At 40.0% G+C, this 22,930-nt stretch overlaps 1 protein-coding gene across 6 annotated transcripts in view; it reads right to left on the bottom strand.

The window, feature by feature from the left end:
- astn1 (astrotactin 1) overlaps positions 1-22,930 on the bottom strand; it is a 476,318-nt gene that overhangs the window by 157,689 nt on the left and 295,699 nt on the right. For all 6 annotated transcript variants that reach the window (XM_026150134.2, XM_026150137.2, XM_026150138.2 and 3 more), the window contains 2 exons: positions 21,345-21,449; positions 14,132-14,320 (listed from right to left, as the gene is read on the bottom strand). In XM_026150134.2, coding sequence (XP_026005919.1) covers positions 14,132-14,320; positions 21,345-21,449 — 294 coding nt within the window. The remainder of the gene's footprint in view (positions 1-14,131; positions 14,321-21,344; positions 21,450-22,930) is intronic.

Below are 22,930 nucleotides of genomic sequence, written 5' to 3'. Positions count from 1 at the left end.
AGGCGAATGGGAACCATGAAGAGGCCGCTAGAAAAGCTGCAACCACCAAGTTACCTGCAGAGGGTCAGGCAAGTCCTGAGGAGTCAGCTGAGCGGTAAGAACAAGATCCAGGCCATCAACACGTACGCCCTGCCCGTGATCAGGTACCCTGCTGGGGTAATAGGCTGGCCAAAGGAGGAGATAGAAGCCACTGACATAAAGACAAGAAAGCTCCTTACCATGCATGGAGGGTTTCACCCCAAGTCCAGCACCCTGAGGCTGTACGCTAAGCAGAAGGAAGGGGGCCGGGGACTGGTGAGTGTCAGCACCACAGTCCAGGATGAGACAACGAACATCCAAGAATACATTGGGAAGATGGCCCCAACTGACCGAGTGCTCAGTGAATACCTCAGGCAGCAGAAACCCAAGAAAGAGGAGGGAGACGAGGAACCATCATGGAAGGACAGGCCCCTGCACGGTATGTACCACCGACAGATAGAGGGGGTGGCTGATATCCAGAAATCCTACCAGTGGCTGGACAAAGCTGGACTGAAAGACAGCACAGAGGCACTAATTATGGCAGCACAAGAACAAGCTCTGAGTACAAGATCCATAGAGGCTGGGGTCTATCACACCAGGCAAGACCCCAGGTGCAGGCTGTGTAAAGATGCCCCAGAGACAATCCAGCACATAACAGCAGGGTGCAAGATGCTAGCAGGCAAGGCATACATGGAACGCCATAACCAAGTGGCCGGCATAGTGTACAGGAACATCTGTGCCGAGTATAACCTGGAAGTCCCGAGGTCAAAATGGGAGATGCCCCCAAGGGTGGTGGAGAATGACCGAGCTAAGATCCTGTGGGACTTCCAGATACAGACGGACAAAATGGTGGTGGCTAACCAACCGGACATAGTGGTGGTAGACAAACAGAAGAAGACGGCCGTAGTGATCGATGTAGCGGTTCCGAATGACAGCAATATCAGGAAGAAGGAACACGAGAAGCTGGAGAAATACCAAGGGCTCAGAGAAGAGCTCGAGAGGATGTGGAGGGTGAAGGTAACGGTGGTCCCCGTGGTAATCGGAGCACTAGGTGCGGTGACTCCCAAGCTAGGCGAGTGGCTCCAGCAGATCCCGGGAACAACATCGGAGATCTCTGTCCAGAAGAGCGCAGTCCTGGGAACAGCTAAGATACTGCGCAGGACCCTCAAGCTCCCAGGCCTCTGGTAGAGGACCCGAGCTTGAAGGATAAACCGCCCGCAGGGGCGTGCTGGGTGTTTTATATATATATATATATATATATATATATATATATATATATATATATATATATATATATATTAGTATTTAATACATTTTTATGTCATATAAGTGGAATGTTTTTCGTGAGTTAGGTGAGTTGGTGGATATCAGAACAGAGCTGGAAAGACAATGGCCTTGCTGTAAACACAGCTTCAAAAACTTTCGTTTACACAATGCCGTTATAGAAGTACATCCTGACTCACTTTAGTACAGCTGACAGCTGAGTTGAGATTAGTTGATATGTTTGTAGTTTTCCTGCTTTATTAGTTTTTTTCTTGTAACATTTTGTCCTTTAGTTGTGTATTATATGCTTCAGTAGAATAGTGTACCATGACTGTGTATGGTTCTTCACTCCTCAGGCTACAACGTCAATCATAAAAACAGTGTGACTGATCACTCACTCAAGCTTCTTCACATAAAAAGCAGGCAAGGTCTTCTGCTGAGCAGGGATCCTAAATAAGTACTTACTGCAACATCTCACTAAATCAATATATTATTTACTGCTTTTGTGACTAGATGACTGTATATTCATATAACTGGCAACAAAGTTTCATTTTTTTCTGAGATTCCTGATATCTAAGCATTTGGCCACTTGTTTCATTGTTTATGTTATTGAGAATATTTCTTTAATTAAATGCATCATTAAAACATTAACAGCAGCAAAAGACATATTGGTACAAAAAAAGAATCCCATACCTTCATTCAAACTTCAAGGTTATCCAAATACACTGTTCTATAATCGTCATTGTGGATCAGCTGCCATTTAGAGTCTAAATTTTGGACCACGTGTAGACATCTGCCCAAGAGGTCCACGTGGACCATTGCGTTTGTGCCAAATGACAAAATCGAGCTCAAACAGGCCCAGGCGGCAACAGAGACGCTTAAACGAAGAACTGGCCTTCACACCTCCTCTGAGCGTTCTGCGGGTGCCAGACGCACAGTGATTGACATCTCTCTCCGTCAGGCTTGTACTTTGAGTTCGGTGGCATCTCACAACTTTCAAAACTTTAACTCCACCCAGGTCTAATGAACCAAAAATAACTGCAGCTATATAACTTTACATAAGATGTTTATTTCCTCTGGTTCTTCATGTGGGTATTGAGGTGTTAATTGTCTGTGTGTATCTTTTAAACCAACTGCTTGTTTGGTTTGTGTGTAATGTGTTAGTGTTTGCTCCCCCCTGTGGGCTTGAGCCAGAGTTTTGGCACAAAACTGGAGTTAATTTCTGTTTATTTCACCTTTTCTGAGGGCCCAGAACTACCATCTCATTTTTTGGTAAAACTGTTTTGGTGATATTTGGATCTTTACAACTTTTTGGGGGATAAAATAAAACTCCTACTGTGACGGTAACTGTGTTCCTCATCTCCACCCAGCTCAGTTCCTCACTTCACACAAACAAATCACTGTAGACCAGCCCTGTATATTCTAATACAGTACAACATATCAAAGGCCCACACAGTATAGGTTATTACAGAATGTACTACACAATATATCTTCTTGGATTACATCACTGCTAATCTAGCAATGCTTCAAAGAACAATGACTATATTCTCTAAATAGCTGTGTCATGGGAAGTTCAGTGCTCCACCCTCAAAAATGTACTAAGACTACACTGATCACGACTCATCGGAAAGCAATGGAGAGAAGAGAAAGTAAAGGTGGAAACAGAGCTGTAAACTATACTCTAAAGACGGAGAGAGAGAAAAATAAAACAAGAAATAGCAAAAGGTTGACTCCTTGGAAAAGGAAAACCACGTAGATGGGACCAGCTGTGCTTTGTGTGGTGATAAGAAAAACCAGGAAAAAGAGAGAGAGAGAGTGATGAATGGAGAACGGTGATGATGCCAGGCTGGCTGCTCCTCCACTCCTCTCGCCTCCTCTGTGCGTTCCCACAAAGGAGAATAAAATGTTTAAATTTCATCTGTGGGACGACCTTGACTAGCTGAGAGCGGAATTAAATTTCTGTGGAGAAGAGTGGATGTTCGAGTGGCTAGACTGAAACAGATCATGTACGACATGATTAGAAAATACTGAATAACACCGGGAGGGCCACGATACATAATGGATCACAAGTTGCTTGCTGCCTGCACTGAGCAGTGCATTTCAGACAGGAGCTGAAGGTGAAGGGACGCGAGGCTTTCAAAGGGTGGTTTGTTTGAGCTGAAGAAAAAGTGCGCGTGCACGGCTCCTTGTATGCTGCTAATACTACAAATATGCTTTTCACTTTTTCTTATTCACTCATTTGAGTTTTTGTGAAATTTAATGTGACAATCACAGGGACAAAGATTCAACGCTGCTCGTTTCAGAGAGACTGACGAGCTTTAGCAGTATGAGCCTGGGTCTCATTCCACACTTGAACTGAGGATCTTTTGACTATAAGGTGAACATTTCAAGCGTTCTACCGTGGACTGAACATATTGTAAACTATAGGGTAAAGGTTAATGGATTGCGGACAGTGGAAAGCATTTTAAATATCACTGCTTAGGTACAGCTGCTGGCATTTGTCCTGTGATGCATGTGCCATTGCAATAGTAAGACCCGTCTAAATTGTAAGTCACTGTTATGTAACTTTAACTCCAATCCTCTCCTAAAGCTTTAACCTTAAAATTCAACAAAATAGTAAAAACAAAACTGATTTCATGAGACAAAACTACATTCTTCAGGTTCAAGTCTAAATATTTACATTAATCCACAAGATGTGCTTTAAAAAAGTACCACAAACATCAGTTTTTTTTTTTTCAAACCGTGACATTAACTGCTTAGCCTGATTGGGCAGTGGGACATCTACTGCCCAACTCATCGCCAATTATGAATGATTTGGAGCTCAAGGCTCATCTGAATTCTTCAGAGTTGTTCGGTTGTGCCCGAACTTTCTTTCTTCGCATGTTTGATATTTGTGACTTACATCAGTAATCGATGATGTTTCAATAAGGTACACACAGCGGTAAATACAGGATTACCTAACATTGACCCGGTTTTACAAATTTCTTCAATTCCCTTTTCTAACCCTCTCTGTGGAATATACAGTAGCACGCAGGACCTCACCCAAACCCTGCACTTTCCCCCTCCTTTTTTGGCCTTTTCAGCACAAATGTCACTGCATTTAAACAGTGCAAACTGATGGCTCCCAACCATATTTGCTCTGCTGCAAGAACGGGCAACTGTTTGCCTTCACACAGGATTTGCTGGCTTTAGCTTTTAGCTAGTCTCCAGGTTTGCCTCAGGCGTAAAAGGCCTGCTGTGTTCACAGAACATTAATGAACACCAATTATCCTACCTACATGATGTTCACAGCTTTATCCTGAACAAAGTGCTATATTTGTACCCTGATTAAGATAATATTAGGCACTGTATGTGGACTAATGTATATGTTAGAGCTGACAGTTTTGCCTCAAGTCTAGAATGTAGAATACATGTAGAAAGAGGTATGAAAACTGCATTTCTGACCCTGTCATAAGTAACAACACCCCTATCCACCCAATCCTGTCTTTCAAAGCTGAAAATGCCCAGAGTTATCAAACCCTAAGCTGAGTCAGACAGACTATTCATTCCCTATGATATCCTTTAGGCTTCCACTTTCGATGAAATAAACCTGTCTTAAATGAGCACTTTGCTGAGCAAAGAAAATGTCTCACAGCTGTCTCATAAACAGCAGATTTAAGGCTGCCTACCCTTCTTATTTGAGTGTGTGGCTGTGTATGCATCCATGTTTCTGTGTGAGCATCTTACTGGAAATCCATGATTGAAAATCTTCACCTGCAGATCTCACAATGTGACTTGGAAAGAAATCCTGCTGCTTGTTCTCCTTCTTAGCAGAGTTCCTTGGATTATTATTCTGAATGCTATCTTCCTGCTATTGATGTACGGTATTATCTTGTATTGTACTGCGACTGCCAGTGACCAATCACAACTGGTCTGGGAATTTTTCTTTACTCTCACCGTTTTGGGTGCAAAATTCTTTTGAGTGCAGATAAAGACAGCTTACTTTTACCTCCTTTGCTTTTTAACATTTTCTCGCCCCAGCAGGGTTACTCCTCATCATGTCTGAGAGTATCTGCAATTTGATTAGTGACCTCTCTGTGCCAGTAGCATGTTTCTTTGTCTTTATTTTCAGATAATCCTATGGTAATCCTGTTGTACGTAAACTGATATCTGCTGGGCTCTGTGTTTTCTGGTGAGGTGAGTTGTCTGCAACTGTGCTGACAAAGCTTGAAATCAACCAATTTTGTGGCGGAGGAGCCGGACAATCTGTTTCTCATCTTCGACTTCAACTTTAGTTGCAGGAGCAGTTTCACTTCGATAGACTGGACGAGTCGGATGACACTTTTCCTTCTGCTGCTGAATCACACACTCTCTCTAACACACACACACACTGTGGCTCACATTCGCAGAAACCCACACACGTGCTTTAAGACGTGCGTGCATAAACAAATGCGCACAGACAGAAAGAAACCCTTTGACACGAGTGAAAACAGCTGCATTGGAAAACACGCACGTGAGCGCACACTCACAGGAAGGAGTTAGCAGACATCTGCTCCACGGCTGTCTGTAATCGCCTGGTGACTGAACAAGCAGGAGACATTTATCACCCCCTCCTCAGAGAGGCAGGCGACATCTCCTCCAACACCTCCACCCACACCTCCTCCGATCTGCTGCCTCTGTATCACAGCTGCGACAGTGTTCACCTCCTCTCCGCTGCATCTCCTCTGTCAAACCCATTCTTGGCTCTTTATAATCGCCTCCTCTCACCTTCCTCTCCTGTCATCTTTTCTTTACATTTTTAAGACTCTCCAAGCACGTTTATGGGAGCGCTTCATTTCTTCATAAGGCTCGACCGTTTGTCTTTTTCGTCTAATGACTCCGAGTTTCTCCTCACCTCTTTCACCTTCTCCTCTGCCCTTCCCGCTCTTCTTTTTTTATTCCTCTAAAGGCCGGACTGGCATCATGCTTTACTGTCACTCCCTGACCTTACCTGTCTCTCATAACTAGTAGGTTGGCAGGAGAGTAAAAAGAGGTCACACATATATTGAGCTGAGACTAAGAAATGTTTCTGAGCATCCCTGAACAAAACATCCCTACCAGAAAGCTGCACTTTGACAGTATTTTAGACTTATTGCAGTTTCACATCGTAAATCACGCCGCTTTCTATATCTACATGACACAACAAAGCTTTACCGGTATGTATTGCCAACTCTGCATCGGGTGGTATTACATCGATTTGTCACCACTAAATGTTATATTATTTTCACTAGTTTATTTACAGAGAATATCTATTAATAAGTGTCATAAAACATTCAGTGCAGAAAGAACAAGTACACTGCAAACGGCTGATGTAAGATTGCAGCTCATTATTTAAACTGTGCAGCTGAGCACGGTGAATCCAAACGAACACAACAGCATCACAATAAACGATGAGCAGTAAACTGTAATCACAGGTATCTTGTCAGTGTTCGCGCTGCATTGCCTGCTATGAAAAACTACGTATCAGATGATACAAAAATATGAAGCTTAATCTAGCCTGAAGGGTCAGTTACAGACGCTCTACAATTTGCATGCACACTAAAGCAATGTTATAAATGTTGTTTTAGGTCCAACTAAGATATTAATGTTATTATCTACAGAAAATATTGCATTCAGTGAATAATTTTATTTTTAAAGACTTCCTTTGATTTTCAGATGGAGCAAACTGTTTTAAAAGAGGAATGTGAGCAAGGGGCCGACACGTGTGACGGTGCATCAAAGGCAAATGGTTTACTTGGCTCACAAGTCAGGTAGGAGAGCGTCTGAGCAGAATCTTGAACGAGTCCTCAAAGAGGTCAGCACCGACTCCGAGGACAGCAGATCATATATTTGGGTTTTTTTCTCTTGTAGGTGTCCCACTGCCCAGATTCTCCCGACCAGTTGTCTCAAAGTGTCATTTGTTGTCAGAGGAAAAAAGTCAACGCTTAACATTAGAGTGTTAAAGTTTAAATGCAAACCCCTTGTTCATTACAGCTGGCTGTGATGCTTCCATCACCGCTCGTCAGCTTTCTGCTATAAAATGACACATATAGTTCATGTACTTACATCTGACAAAAGTGGTAATTACAGTGATAGCAGAATTACATTTCTCTGCTGAATATTAACGATGGGTTAATGCTTCCATCGTCTTTAAGATCGAGTAAAATAGCAATTTATTGCAGAAAAAAATACATGTTATGTTTTCTCACAAACCTACACAAATGACTCACTGTTCCAGGGGTCATCTGTTCTGAAGATGCACATAAAGGGAATATTACTGCTGCAAAAAACACTCACACTGGAGGAGCAATGTCAGCTTTTTCAGTGTTGATCTGATAATGCTGTGGAGGGGGAAAAGTGTTTTTTTGGGTTACCAATATCTAAAGGCAAACATGTTGAGGAAAGTATCTGCAGAGAACATCCTTTAAAAATCTGTTTATGGCATTTTTTGTGAGTTCACTATAAGATACCAGGACCAAAATATTAGAGCAGCCTTGACAAAAAACGCATGACTCTAACCAACCTTTGGAGACCTAGCCCCAGAGCTGAACATGTAGAATATTTATAGACGTCTGTAAAGCCTTGGGCTGACTCGCTGTGTGACAGTTCTCTGCAACACATTTGCTTTCTGTGTGTGATTTTCATCTTGACATGGGAACAGTATGAGCACTTTAAGACGAGTTGGTAAACAACGTAGCACGCTACACACATGTTGATAAATGTGCTATATCTGCTAATACAGTGCTGCTGTGTGATGCACCTGCCCTAATCGATGTCTTCTTAATATTGATGCTATTCTAGCACTGATAAAATTATCTGCTGTAAAGCAGCTATCAGTAAAAAGCTAAACTGATATGCATTTTCTGTAATTAATGCAATGCCCATGTTACAAACCTCTTAGAAACTCCAGAGATTGCAGATATATGTAAACACTGTATTAACAGATCAGGTTCTAGATCCCTGAATTTGCCCCGCCCACTGCAGATGAAACTGAAGGCTGTAATTCTGACCGAAAACACAAACTCAGGCAGTGCAGGAGGGATAATGAAGGGGAACAATAACTTCTGGGATAAAATCAGAAGAAAATTGAGAAATTTAAAAAAGGCACCAAAAGGAATAATTTGCAAATCCAGCTATTTTTGTTGTTGTTCACTTAAAAAATTATAATTTAAGATGATTGGTTTGAGCCTGCTGAATGAATTATTAGGCACCTATTTCAATTTCCATTAATGTCCCTCTTTATACATCCGCTACATCGAGCTCATCCTTTCATTTATGTAAGCTGGTCTGTAATTTTGCACTTTTGCAGCATACATTTATGGACAAAAGCCCCATCACGCACCCTGCTATTTGTGCAAGACGGGGTCAATCTGAAGAGCATGCTGAAATCGACTGTAGTGTTGCAACATGAGCAAGTTCATTAAGTTTCCTTCCTCCCATATATTACACAACTGGAAGTAGCATTCCTGCAAAGTGGAAGATTTCAGGGACCACAGCAACTCAGCCATGAAGTGGCAGACTACATAAGGTCACAGAGCGGGTTCACTGAGTGCTGAGGTGCATAGTGCGTAAAAGTCAACAACACACACACACACACATACAAATCAATCAACACAAACACCGTGTGCTGGGAGCTTCGTGGCAGCGGTTTCAAAGGCAAAGCATCTCCTGTAGGTGTAATGCATAGCACATAGCACAGAAAGACCACCCACTTCTTTTTAGTGTTTTTAGAAGGATATGTGTTTAAGCACAGCTTTAATTTGACACGTTTATGCAGTAAAAATCAACACTGCTTATATACTGATGCACAAATTCTAAGATCCAGAAGATTAAAAGTATATATAGACAAGGAAAGTGCCAGGAATCAGCGAGGGTTGCATAATTTCTAGGTGGTAACTAAACAGGGCAGGTGGTGCTAATCTAAGGTGTGTGTGCTGTGTGCGGGTGGAGAGGGGGTCACAGAGGTGAGAGCCAGTTCTGAATAATTTCTTCCATGTCTTTTCTACTCTTCCTCACCACTCTCCTCCCCCTCCTCCCTCCTGCCCTGGAGCCAGACTTTCCTGGCTGCTTCTTTGTTAAAATGACAGGTCCTAATAGAATAAATAAGGCACCTATTTTTACCTGGCTCCTGGCAGGGTGATCACACTTACACATACCAGCACACGACACTGCACCGAGGAGGATGGTAAAAACCCAACACCTGATTTGGCGGAGAAGGGGGGCTGCGGTTGAGGTCGTAGTGATTTAGTTGAGAGAGAAAGTGAGGGGAAAGGTGGAGAACACTAGTCGGAGGCAAAGAAGATAGAGAAAAGATTGATGGTGAAAACAATAGCAAAGACATTTAATCTCGTGCAGCACTTCTCACTGTGTGTTTACTGCAGGTACACCTTCACTGGCATCTGAAATTCCTGTCAGTATTCAATATTTTCAATTTGATCTGACATTTAACAATTTAACAAGCTCTATAATGTCACCTTTAGGTGGTTTTGAAGCGTATTCCATTTTTAATTGCTGCTGGAGTGTTTTGACAGAACTCCAAAGCATCTAATTATTTTGAAGCTGTTTTCGAGCAAACTAGTCCCCACATATTTTCCATGTAACAGGTCACTCAGTGAATGAGACACGAGGCAAACTAAATAAGGCTAATCATATTCACATCCACTCTGTGCTTAGACAGCTGCGGTACTGTCCTAATTTCAGGAGTGTTTAAAAGAAGTTCTTGAAATATTTTCTGAGCAAGCCACACAATAGGTAACGATTTTCCTCATTAGTATGGAAGCATATAAGCTTGGGAGACTGGTCTAGAACTTCCTCTATTAGTCATAAAGTTTAAAGTCCGAACCAAATTTTGCAACAAAATAGAAAATATGTGGTTAAGATTTCAAACTTTTTACATCTGCTGCATTTATCCTCAAATTTATAACATAACCTGTGATCAGCCACAACATTTAGGCCCTGATATCTCAAGTGAATGATATTGATCGTCTAGTGACAATTCTATGTCATACTACATGAGATTGTAGGTCACAAGCACCAAAAAGTATCTCTTAAACCTGCACTGGTGGATTTTAGACACAGAAGTAAAACACAGAAATGCTAACATGCTAGAATGTCCAGGGTAGACAGAATAGCACCCAAACGCCAGCCTGACAACAATAAACTGAAAACAAAGCTTTATTTTGTGGGAAACCAAAGTCAAAGTCTTCAAACAGCAACAACAAACTAGAAAGAAAAACAGAGGGGAGACACACAACGGGTGTTGGTTTCCACCACCTCTTATTTGGATTCTCAGCTACTAAGCTTTGCTCACTCACTAGCCGTTAGCTTGGCCTGTGCAAGTGTTAGCGCTGCCTAAAGGACACCAACCTGCCAACTCTGGAGAGGTGGAGAAAACAGAAACTTTAAAGGCTCCTAACTCAACACATGTTGTCACTGAAATAAATGTTTGTAACATGAAGGGAGCACGATGCTGTTCATGTCTGATCTCTCGTGTGGTAATTGAGGTCATGTGTCTGACAATAGGAAACTCCGATCACAACCTAGTGCAGGCAAGAAAGCGCCATTAATCACCCAGACAAGGCATCATGGCCAAACACATGGAGGCGCACACAGCGACTGACCATGGTTAATGAGCTATGGCAGCGTCTTCACAAACATAACAGATACAGCAGTGACAGTATCGCAATGTGTGTGTGTGTACATTTCTGTCAATGTGTGTTCTTTTCAGGTTCCTGGGTCATAAGAAACAACTGGCGTAAGTCTTCAATTAACTTTACACACCCTGGTACACTATGTGGTTCTTTAACCCTCTGAGCTCCAGTCTGCTGAGCTATAATTCACAGCTGATGCACTGTCGTCTCCAAATATCCTTAAAATAAAGTTCTTTTTTTTATTAAATTTGTACTCATAATCCACACAGAAGGAGAGGCTGTTTTGAGTACAAACTCAAAAGTTTCCCCTTATATTTCAAACAGCAGTATTTCATTAAGTGGGAAAAATGAGATTTTTTATTTTTTTGCGTAAAAATGATATTATAATGATGATATTATACAATCAGAGCATAAACTGCATATGCAGTTTATAAAGAAGAAGAGCTCGGAGCTACACCGACGCATAGATGAGAGGACCGCTGCACACTCGGAAAACTGTTTCTACCCTTAGAAGTCCATTATCTGAAGCCGGATTTCATTTCATGTAGTGAGAAAAACACAACAGCAATTTTTTTCTTTAAATTATGTCGTAACTGATTTCATGTTTCACCATCTAAAAATAACGTAGAAGCAGCTCAAATGCAAGTAGCCAGGATGCAGAAAATGATCCACCAAACTGAATTGGGCACATCTTGTATTTGGAGCAAGGGGTGAGGACATGGATCATCAAACTCTCCTGTGAGCTCATTACTCCCCTCCAAAAGGCCAGGACGTTTCCAAGAAGTCAGGAAGAGATTAAGAAAGATGACTCTGATTTCAAGTTTTCTGCCAATGAAATCAATTTCTTTTCCTGGAAGCAGATGGTCCCGGGCCAGACCAAAACTGTTAGCCCTCTTAGATTGAATCATTTCAGTACTTCACAGCACAGCACAATCATTGTGCTCCCATTTGACAGGAATAATAGATTCTGGGTGGATTTTGCACGAGTTCAGACAATTGGATTTTCATTCCCACATGGACTAAATCAGATGGTTTTATGTTGTTTCAACATGGCAGCTCATGACCACAGATGCAGCGGTAGCACTTTTAAAGAAAAGCAAATCATAATTAGAAATGAAAACTACTACTGGGGAATGTTGCTATTTAAAATATTTATTGTTACTCTGTTATAAATATCAAGAATTTTAACATTAATTAATACAATACATTATTTAAAGGTTGTCAATATCTGCTATGTATTCACGCGTAAGCATAAATCTGACGATAATCAATCGTCGTGAAAAAATAACACGGACTACACGAGTCATTTAGCAGCGTCGGCAACTGGCCTGTCAGAAACTGTTAGAAAATGAAGAGTAATCCTCTTTTCCTGATGGCAGAAAAACCCAGTTATTTGATGCCATCTATCAGCGCACAGGTAACTGGGAGTGAACGGTGAAGCGCAGCGGGGGCGTCCTTGGACAAAACAAGGGAAAGGAAGAAAAGTGGTTGGATCAAACAGAGGAAATGACTGCAGACAGTTTGAAGCCACTGGGGTGAAATGGTAAGGCGAGACGGACTATCAGTTATGTCTGCAGCGACTTACTGAAAAACAAGCATGTGCAACAAAGAGATGGGTGGCTGACATATGCTAGCATTTTGAGTAATAAAACCAAAAGGAAAGTCATCGATTCGCTGATTGTTAGACCGTAAAGTAGCAGCGCTGTAAGTGCCTCTGGAGAGGGAAGAAATCACATGTGATAGAACAATGCTGCTTATAGTGCAAAGCCACACCTCAGTCTGTATTTCACTCCTTTACAATTGTGGGCAAAAAAGCACAAAGCTCTAATCTGCATGGATGAATCTTCTCCCTCTGCACAGAAGACAGAAGACAAAGCCTGGAAACTGGTAATTATACAAGTACTAGAAGCTTTCCCGTGATTTTGTCCCTTCCTGTTCAATTTGGCAGCAAATATTGATTTAGCTTTAGTCATAATTTGCATTTTTTGAGTTTTAGTCTAGTTTCAGTAAACTAAATATCCAAAATATAATAAGATATAGTTAAATAAAAATGTATTTAACTATAAATTTTAGTGTAATATTTGCCATGAGATTTGAATTGAATTCAAAATCCTGCTCCTCACATACAAGGTCTTAAATAATCAGGCCCAATCTTATCTTAATGACCTTGTAGTACCATATCACCCCATTGGAGCACTAGGCAGATGGCCCCGCCCCTCCCTGAGCCTGGTTCTGCCGGAGGTTTCTTCCTGTTAAAAGGGAGTTTTTCATTCCCACTGTTGCCAAAGTGCTTGCTCACAGGGGGTCATATGACTGTTGGGTTTTTCTCTGCATGTGTTATTGTAGGGTCTACCTTACAATATAAAGCACCTTGAAGCGACTGTTGTTGTGATTTGCCGCTGTATAAATAAAAGTGAATTGATTTGAATAGATGTGCATGTTGTGTTGTTTTAAAAAGTGTGAAAAATACTAAAAATGAAGCTACAGTCTATCAGTAGAGTCTAAAACTGGCTGTTGGTTTCTAACAGTTGTTTTTCCCCTTAGTCCTGTCTCCTGAAATGTTCCAACCCTTCCTGATTGTACTCAGCTAATGATCCTGCACTGCCTGCTCCTAACCATGTGCCAGGTTTCTTTGTTTTTATGCCTGTATTTAGCATGTTGCCTCAGCCTGCTCTCAATATGTTTGTTGAACAAAAATATCAAAGATTGTAGCCAAGTCCTAATGCCATGCTCTTATTTCTGTGTTTGCATGGTTTATAGGAAAAAGTGTGGCAATTCAAATCCTGTTAAAGACAAACCTAAACAATACTGAAGGGGCATTTCCATAAAACGGTGTGAGAAGATGAAGAAGGATAAAAAAAGACTGCCTTCCTGGAAGACTTACAGTTCTCTACAACCAGTTACGACCAACAAAGAAGCTGAGGCTTTGTCAGAAGAGGTCCCATGTGAGGCTCAAGTGTTTCTCCTGGCAAGCATTTAATGTGCAGCTGAAAGAAGATCAAGGGTTCTACACTTCTAAATTTGTAACATAATCATCCTGTCCACCCCCCACAGGCACCCACATATGCACACACACATACACACGTTTCGATGTATTTTGTGAAAGTGACAATTCAGAAATTTACCAGTGTTCCAGCGTTTTTGTCTTTATTTAAAACTATCATTTGATATGACAACAACAGTGTGTGAGTGTGTATCCATACCTTTGCTTATGTCCTGGTACTCCAACCACAGCTGCCTCTGTACCTGTTTGTTGGGGTACCAGATGGTACAGGACTCCTGGAAGCCATACACTGCCTCCTGCACGTAGTGGTTCCCAAACTCCCTGAGGATGGAGACAAAGTCGCTCCGCTGTGTGGCTCCATCCAGAGAATGAATTGCGGAGCTGAAGGCTGGAAAAAATACGTAGATGTTACAAAAGAACAAAGAAACAGGGATGTCATATTTGCTACGCTACAGCACATCTTCTGCTCAATCCTTAATAGTCATCTTGATAAGCTTCCTTAATGAAAATCCTGCATATTCTCAGAGGACATAACATATATACTGGGTAGTTTTTTCAGTTTATTATATTGTAAGTATTTGTATTCGACCTTGAGTTTGTTTTAATTTTGGTCTTTTGCTACTTTGTCAGGCACTGGGATAATCATTAGTTGCTAAACATTAGCATTTTTATACCATCCATCCATCCATCCATCCATCCATTATACAAAATACTAAAATACTAAAATACTTAAAGGTCAGTGTTGGGATGGTGCAGACATTAGCACAGGCAACGTAATGTATCAGCAAGCCAGTCACTAAAACCATTAAAAGTAAGTATAAACAGAGGTGATATAATTTACAATATTGTGCAAAAGTCTTGAGCAATTTATTGAAACTTCTAAAAACATACTTCCAGTATAAAAACAGAATATACGGTAAAAATAAAGGATATACAATTCTAGCAAGCTTGGAAGTCAGGACTTGGTGTGACCGCCTTTGTTCTTCAACAGAGCCTGAACTCTCCTAGGCAAACTCAGTGTGGAGCACCAGTGTGTTACGCATAAAGGGAGGCTGCAAGTGGAAAGTTGGAAAGTGGTAACAGGAAAAAGCAAGAATCAGGGAATTTGGAATTCTGACAGTCAATGCGAGTTTAAAAAATCTCCATATACATTGTTACCATGATAACCCTTATTATGTGATAAGTTAAGTTTAAAATATTCAAATTGTGGTTATAACAAGATCATGGCTATGTGATTACTGGCAGCTACGGTTTTTTCTAAGTTTCTATTTTTTGCCATTTTTAATCCACGTTTGTCTCACTTATTTAACATCACAAACTATTTAAAATTACAGTGGGTGAAGCAGGAGTGTCTGTCAGGTGTCTGGCACCAAATGTCTTAAAAGGGTTTAGTGAACTTCTGAGCCAGCTGCTTACTATTCATGAACCCTTTTAACCAAACAGTGCTGATTATCCACAGTGTCCTCACACGGACATGAGAGCCCTGCCTCACTTCCAACTGGTCACATATGGATGCTCGGTCTGGAGCAACTGACGCACGTTTGAATCCACTAGGTACCCTTCACAGTCATTTATCAACATGCAGAGTGGGCTTATTGGAAACCAAACCATGACATTTCCTAAACCTAACCTAGTGATTTTGGTGCCTGAAACTAACCAAACAGTGTGTAACAACACATCTCCCACACAAAGCCTGCAGTGTCCTGATAACCAGTCAGTATTAACACTGCAGCATGGGAGACAAAACTGTACACTTATTTAAGCTGTGAGCACGAACGCATTCAAACAGAATACAGAATAAATGTTTCAAATTTGTCACTTTGAACTGCAACTTTGTCTTTATTTTTATATTTGCAGTGTTTTCTTGGGTGTGAATCCTTGTATTGGTAACTATGGAAGTAAAGGTAGATGTTAAAACATAAGTACAGAGTCGCTGTGAAACAGAAACAGCAGCTACACACAAATTTGTCTAAGCTTTGGTAATATTGGTAATTATTCAAGCTATTCATAGTATAGATTTGTTATAGCAGCAAAGTGCCTGATTGCATTGACATTTTTTTGACATGTGTTATCCATATTTCAGATTAAATAGTCTGTTTTAACAATAGAAATAATCAAGGCTTAGATATATTCACCATGCAGAATTTTAGAAAGTAGTATGTTTTTGAACAAACTATGTTTTGTCAGTTCCTCTGTGATCCACTGCTCAAAACAACAGTCAAGAATGAATGTGATCAAATTTAAAATTCCTTTTTTATCATAAAGAAACTGGCACATATCACAAGGTCTTTGGACCCTGGAGCAGCTCACAACTTTTACGGGTTAATTCAAAAACTGCTACTAAAAAAAAGTGAAAATCAAAAGCTATGACTAACTCAATTCAATTCAGTTTTATTTACACAGCACCAAATCACAACAAAAGTCGCCTCAGGGCGCTTTATATTGTAATACATACAGAGGAAACCCAACAATCATATGACCCCCTATGAACAAGCACTTTGGCGACAGTGGGAAGGAAAAACTCCCTTTTAACAGGAAGAAACCTCCAGCAGATCCAAGCTCAGGGAGGGGCGGGGCCATCTGCTGCGACCGGTTGGGGAGAGAGAAGGAAGACAGGATAAAGACATGCTGTGGAAGAGAGCCTCCTACTTCTAATATAGTTTATGTGTTTTGTGTTTTGACAATAAGTCATTAAGCAACCAACCGGTCTTGTTTTTATTTAAATGCTGGGTAAGACTGATTACTTGTGTTACCTTTAACCTAATTTTAAATAGAAAATGTATCATTCTTTGATGTTCTACAGGAACTTATCACAAATCAGGCTGTTTCTCTTTTTTAAAAGTGCCATCATCCACAATAAAAAACCCTCTGAGTTAATGGTGCTTTTCTTTTCCCTTAGAGTAACTGAAACTCTCTTGGAGGCTTTTGGTACTCGATCTTAAACTGGAATGACAGGTTCTTACCCAAAGTGTCAAAGAACTACTAAAGAACTGCCGACTATAAATACAATCTAAATTCTAAATGAGCTGTTACAATGACTCTGTAGTTTTTGGTGATGAGTTAAATGCTAATGCTCTTATTTTAGTGATTTCACACTGGGTTAATGGTGACTGGTAAAAAGGAAAGCATGAAATGACCATGTGTTTACTGAAATTCCCACTCATTAAAAACTGGAAAACAAATCTGCAAAAGCAGTTTTATCATTATGATTTCCAGGAGAAGCCGTATCAATATGTCAGCAATCATGCTCACTCACTCTTACTTCTTCTCTAAAATTAAATTAGGAGCCCACTGAAGTGCGAGCCATAGAACGCAGTGAGGATGAGCGATGAGGGCTCTGCTATCAGATGTAAAAATCAGTACCCTCACCCCTCCGGTGGCTGTTGAAATATGATGAGCTAAAGAGGGAAATGGGAGTAAAAAAAGATGGAGGCTGTTGAGTCGCTTCTGAGTGAAGAGAAAATAGAAAGTGTATCCTCAGCAGAAGTGGCAGCCACTTTCAAACCACAGCAGCACCATTGGAAATGCATTAGAGGTGCCGTGGCTGTATTTACAGTGGGGTGCCTTCACTTATCAGAGGGGAAACTATTTATGATAGATCTATGAATAATGCATGCACTTAAAGCATGACAAAAATCCAAATTATCAAATGATCCTCCTGTTGGCCAGGCAGAAAGATTGAAGTCAATATTTAAATATTTACTTTACCCTTAAACGCACTGACAACAAAACAACTACAGCGATACAGGGTGGTAAAGATAAAAGAGAGACACCGATTATATGTGTTTATTTTTAGTTATTTTTTTATTTATACAGCTAGTGTTGAAAAACCCATCAGGGTTTCAGTATAATCCCTGACGTGACAGCGAATAGGAGCAGCCTTCAGTGAAAGTATTGCTTGACTAAGTACCTATCCACAGTTATCTTACTCTATGAAGTTTGCATGGCAGGCACTGTCAGGATGACTCGATCTTACTATGGCAGCGAAGCGGTTTGATATATGACAGACTATTAGAGAGACAGAGAAAAAGACAAGCACAATTCTAATTGCATGCATATGTCTGTATACTGACCTCCTTTCTGGGTACCCATCAAATCAGCCAGCTACAGTAGATCTTAATTAGTATTTAATAATAATAACTAATAATAGTCATATTTGAACGTGACATCCAGTTTTTAATTGAAGCTTTAACATCAAACCACAACTGCCTCAAGAAACATCTGAGCTTTAAAATATGATCATGTGAGGAAATGAGTGAGAAACAAATGCAGCGTTGGGTGTAATTTATTAAAAAGTAACACATTTCTGAGGTTGTAGCCATTACTGTTACAAAATAAGTTATGACAACACAGTATTCTTTTTCAAAACTACACTAATTTGTATAAGCTACAATTAAGTTAAGTGCTTGCTGAAGCTATATCGGTTATATAAGCTACATTAATTGAAACTTTTTCCTTTGTTACAAACTTGTATGTATTTATACCTCAAACTACAGCTGGGCAATAAAACGATACAAATAATTATTATGCAAAAACGTTTCCTGATAGCAATATGAAACATGGCTAATATAAGGCTGACAGAGCTGATGCTATCCATGTTTGGATCAAGACCGTGAAACCCCGACGAGTGCCACACCGAACCAGGCATGTGGTTGGAACAGAGTTAGAGCCATATCAGTTTCAATCTTTTTTTGTCCCTACAATTAAAAAAAGTATGTTTCTATCGAAAAACTAGACTTTTCATTTTTTATGTTAGGAGCTCGTGTTTTTTCTTTGAAACTGTAGATTTCCAGTGCACACTTGAGGCTTTTGCCTGTTGTGAATTAAGATTTTGGCGTATGACACATTACCATGTTGTTTATTATTATTGTTGTTATTATTATTATTATATTTTAATATTCTTTATTTAAAACACAGCCGCACACTGTTAAAGTACATGTACAACTTGACAAACAATTTTGGTTTAAGCAATATTTGGACCAAAATTAACCTGACATGTTCACATTTAGGAGTGAAAAAACCTTTAAGCTTGACAGAAAAAGTCTTTTGATTTCTATCGTGACATATATCATTCTCGACTGATATGACAATAACGTTATCGTGATAAGAATTGTTTCTATATCGCCCTCAATGTGACGCCAGGTGCAAACTTTATTTATACAGCTAGATTTTGTGGGAAGTAGCTTTAATGTCACAGATGACAACAGACCTAAAAAGCTATTGTCAATGAGCTTGGGTTTGCTTTTGCACAGCTGACGGTGTGTCTCATCAGACTTTAATCTTCACTTATCACACTGTGACATTCCAACCTCTCTCCTCCTACAATGAATAAAACTGTTTAACGTGTCTATTCCTTCGGGCTCTGCTGGTTATGTGATTTCATTTTCTCGGGCTATGAGGCATTAACCTCACCTTAAACTTTAGCACCCCATTATCAGGCCTGACTCTGCGTGCTCGTACAAAGGCCACCGTTTTATGTGAACTGTTACCAACCTTTGCTGTTACTGCTAGAAAAACATGTTTACGCCGTTTTATTCGGATTTAGTTTGGACCGGTGCATTCGGCCTCTAGATATTACTCGATATTCAATTAGCTGCAAGTTTTTTCAGCTGATCAAGAACTTGAGGTTGTAATTACATTTATATTTTCTGGTTGTGCTTTCTGAGTCGCTTGTTAGTTTGCACCCTTTTAAAATTAACACTTTGTATCTAATTAGGTACTTAATTAAAAGGAACTCGCCCCTCATTCATTTATTTTCTTCAAGCAGTGCGGCGGAACAGCTCCGCCACGATCAGCCAATAACTGACTGTTTTTAACTTTGCAACATGGGTTTCATGTTATATAAAGGATGCAACTGAAACCATATGATGCTACTTTGGTCTAAAAAATTCAACATTGACATGAGATATTTAGACCTCATTGTGCTCAGTGTGCTTTTCTTGATGGATACTGGGACTGTGTTGTTGTGTTGAACTTTTTGTGTTTGTTACAGGAGATACGCATATATAAAAATTAGGGGTGCAACGATACTCGTATCGATATTGAACCGTTCGATACAGTGCTTTCGGTTCGGTACCCCTATGTATCAACAATTTTATCAACTTTTCTTCTGACGATGCTGTCTGTGTTGAGCGCTCAGTGGATCTGCGTTCGACTACTCCGCCTAGGCTGCACTGTTGAGCGCAGATCCACTGAGTGCAGCGCAAGCTAGCAAGACAGAAGCTAAGCTCCTTGCAACATGGCAAGCTGAATCTCTCCCACCCTCATTCAGATCTGGCGTTTGGAACTATCTTGGTGCTCATGTGACGTATGACCCTGAAGGTAAGCGCGTCATGGACAAAAGTAAAACAGTATGTCAGATGTGCCACGCAATGCTCAATTTGTGGGAACTAGTGTGTTAGCGCAGTTAGCTCGTTAACGTGTTGACGCCGTCCAGCCCCATGCACGGGGCGATCCGCGGTAGCTCGTTAACGGAGATTTGCCTTGTTGTGGCGTTAACGTCATTTCAGATTAACGCTGACAGCACTAGTGGGAACACAACGAATATGACTGCACGGTTACGCCGACATCGTGTCCAGTCAGTGTCTGTGTCTGCCCTGGTCCCACGTCCCTGTTCCCTCTGTTGCAGTGCCTGCGTGTGAGTCTGTGTCTTTAGTTCAGTCTGTGTTATGTTTCCTGTTTTATTTTGAAGGTCCATGTCTGATGTTAATGTATCTGGTTTCGCTTCCCCTTGTCTCATTAGGCCTGATTTGCCCCAGCTGTGTTTCCCTCCTGTTACCCATTCCCTGATTGCTCCCTCTGTGTATTTAAGCCCTGTGTTTCTCTGTGTCTGTGTTGTGATCTACCCTCGTTTATGCTGTGTGTTCTGTCTGCCTGCTCATGTAAGTTTATTTGGATTTTTGTTACGTTTTGCCATCTAGCAATAAAAGCTGAGTTTTGAAATATACTTTTGCGTGCCGTGAGTCTGCACTTTGGGTCCTATTCCTGCCTGCACACAGCGACACCTGACAGATTTTTTTTTTATTATTATTATTTTGTTGTTTCAGCAACATTAAATTTAAAAACTGTACTTTTGAGTAAAAATATATATTTATAATTTTAATAAATGACAAATTAAAATTAGAATTTAATATTGTTAATGATTGCCTTAAAGCACAAGAGCAGTGTTTACATAAATGGCTTAATTTGCATTTAGAATTCAAGACCCAGGTTGTGCAACATGAAGTTCAGCTTTAAATGCATCTAATATGACAGTAAAAAAGATGGCAGTCTGCCAGCTAATCACATTTCTGGTTAAAAATTAACCATTAAGTAACTGCTAGATTACGATCCTGCTCCTCTCAGTGGAGACCGAAGCAAGGTTACTAACAATATAAATAAAGAATCAGTAATATAAGCTCGGTGTGATTTACCTTGAGAGAGGACCCATTGATTGAGTTTGACGTGATAGAGCACAGAGCGAAGATTCCAGTGCTGAACGAGCGGATAACCAGACACCTCGCTGTAGTTCACCATACCTGCAATTATACACACATAAAAAACACACTTCCTGTAAAACAAAATAAATAAAGCAAAGAAAACTATAATATTTTTGTGTTATTTACTCCCACAAAGCAGAGGAGATTGCAGTCTTCAGTGCAACATCAAAGGGTGGCCCTATATTTCATTCTTGTTTACTTTACCTGAAAAATCAGGAAGGAAATGCAATAAATATGAATAATATCTTAGATGACGGGAGAACAGGCTCCAGTTTAAGATCAAGAGAAACAACCTGCATCTGCAGCTACCTGCTACTTAGAAAAAAAAAGGAAATGGCAACATTAGCATTTATTCAGAAATATGGTAATATACTGAACTCCTTTAAGTATAAAACGCATTCATTCTAAAGTAAGACTATGTTAGTATCAGTCACACAGCAAACTTTTACATCTTGGGGCCAAATATCAAACAAATATTGTGAGTTTCTGAAGCTCTTTATAATGTAAGTTCATGCAGGGTCACACAGTGTTCACATTATATGAGAATTTTTATTTCTTGAAACCTGCCTGCTGTTTATCATAAAACAATCATAGCAGATTGAATATTTACTCATAAGACTAAATAGCTTCATCGCAAATTCTTTTTTTATCTCAACTGTTGATTCACTTTGAATTTGCACTAAACACTAAAAGTCTGTAATAACTCCTAATTAGCCTCGTACAAAAAGGGCAATTACCCATAATTCAGTGTATTCTCTTTTATGACCCGTGTCCTCTGTATGACAATGATAGGCTGTGGTTTATGCATAACTAGAAGTGATTCAAATAACTTCTCTTATACTCAGACACAACAATAATTTCTGTTCAAGTCAACCCCCCGAAAATTAATGAGATTACAACTTATCTTTCATTTTAGTTGATGTATTAATAAAATCTATTAAGACAAAAGTATTACCATTTGAAAAAGAGATAAGGTCTCATGGCATAACAGAGAAAATAGTATACTCAGTGTGATTTTTAAAAGGGTGGATGAAAGTTTCCTAATTAGTTAACTATTTATGTTGCTACATGTTTTTCACTAACCATACAAGTTTCCAGTGTTTTTTCAACTTTAAGGCTTATTAGTTTATTTGCAAATCAGATCAACTTGTCCTTCGCATTAAAATCATGTAAAAACCAAAAGAAAACCTAAACAAAAGGTAAAAAAACCTGAAGTGTCGTGTTATTTCTGGTCATCCACTTTAGTCTGCAGAGTTTTTAAAGTCATTTTGTACAGCAACAGAATATTGCTTCTAAGAATTAATATGCCAGACATTCAAAGTTTTCTTCTGTGCTAACAAATAAACACAGGATTGATTGAGTTTGGTAATGTGTTAATTTCGTTATATGCTGCTAGGAAAACAGGAAATAGTTGTAGCAATTTAATGAAAGCTGCAAATATACATGTAAATACAGTTTTGTACAATTCTAACCAGCTTGCAAGACAATATTTGGTATGGCCACCTTTGTTCTTCAGCATA

The sequence above is a fragment of the Astatotilapia calliptera genome, chromosome 18, assembly GCF_964374335.1.
Source record: "Astatotilapia calliptera chromosome 18, fAstCal68.1, whole genome shotgun sequence".
NCBI lineage: Eukaryota > Metazoa > Chordata > Actinopteri > Cichliformes > Cichlidae > Astatotilapia > Astatotilapia calliptera.
The sequence above is the reverse complement of the archived record's forward strand: the minus strand, read 5'-3'. Positions and strand labels throughout refer to the sequence as shown.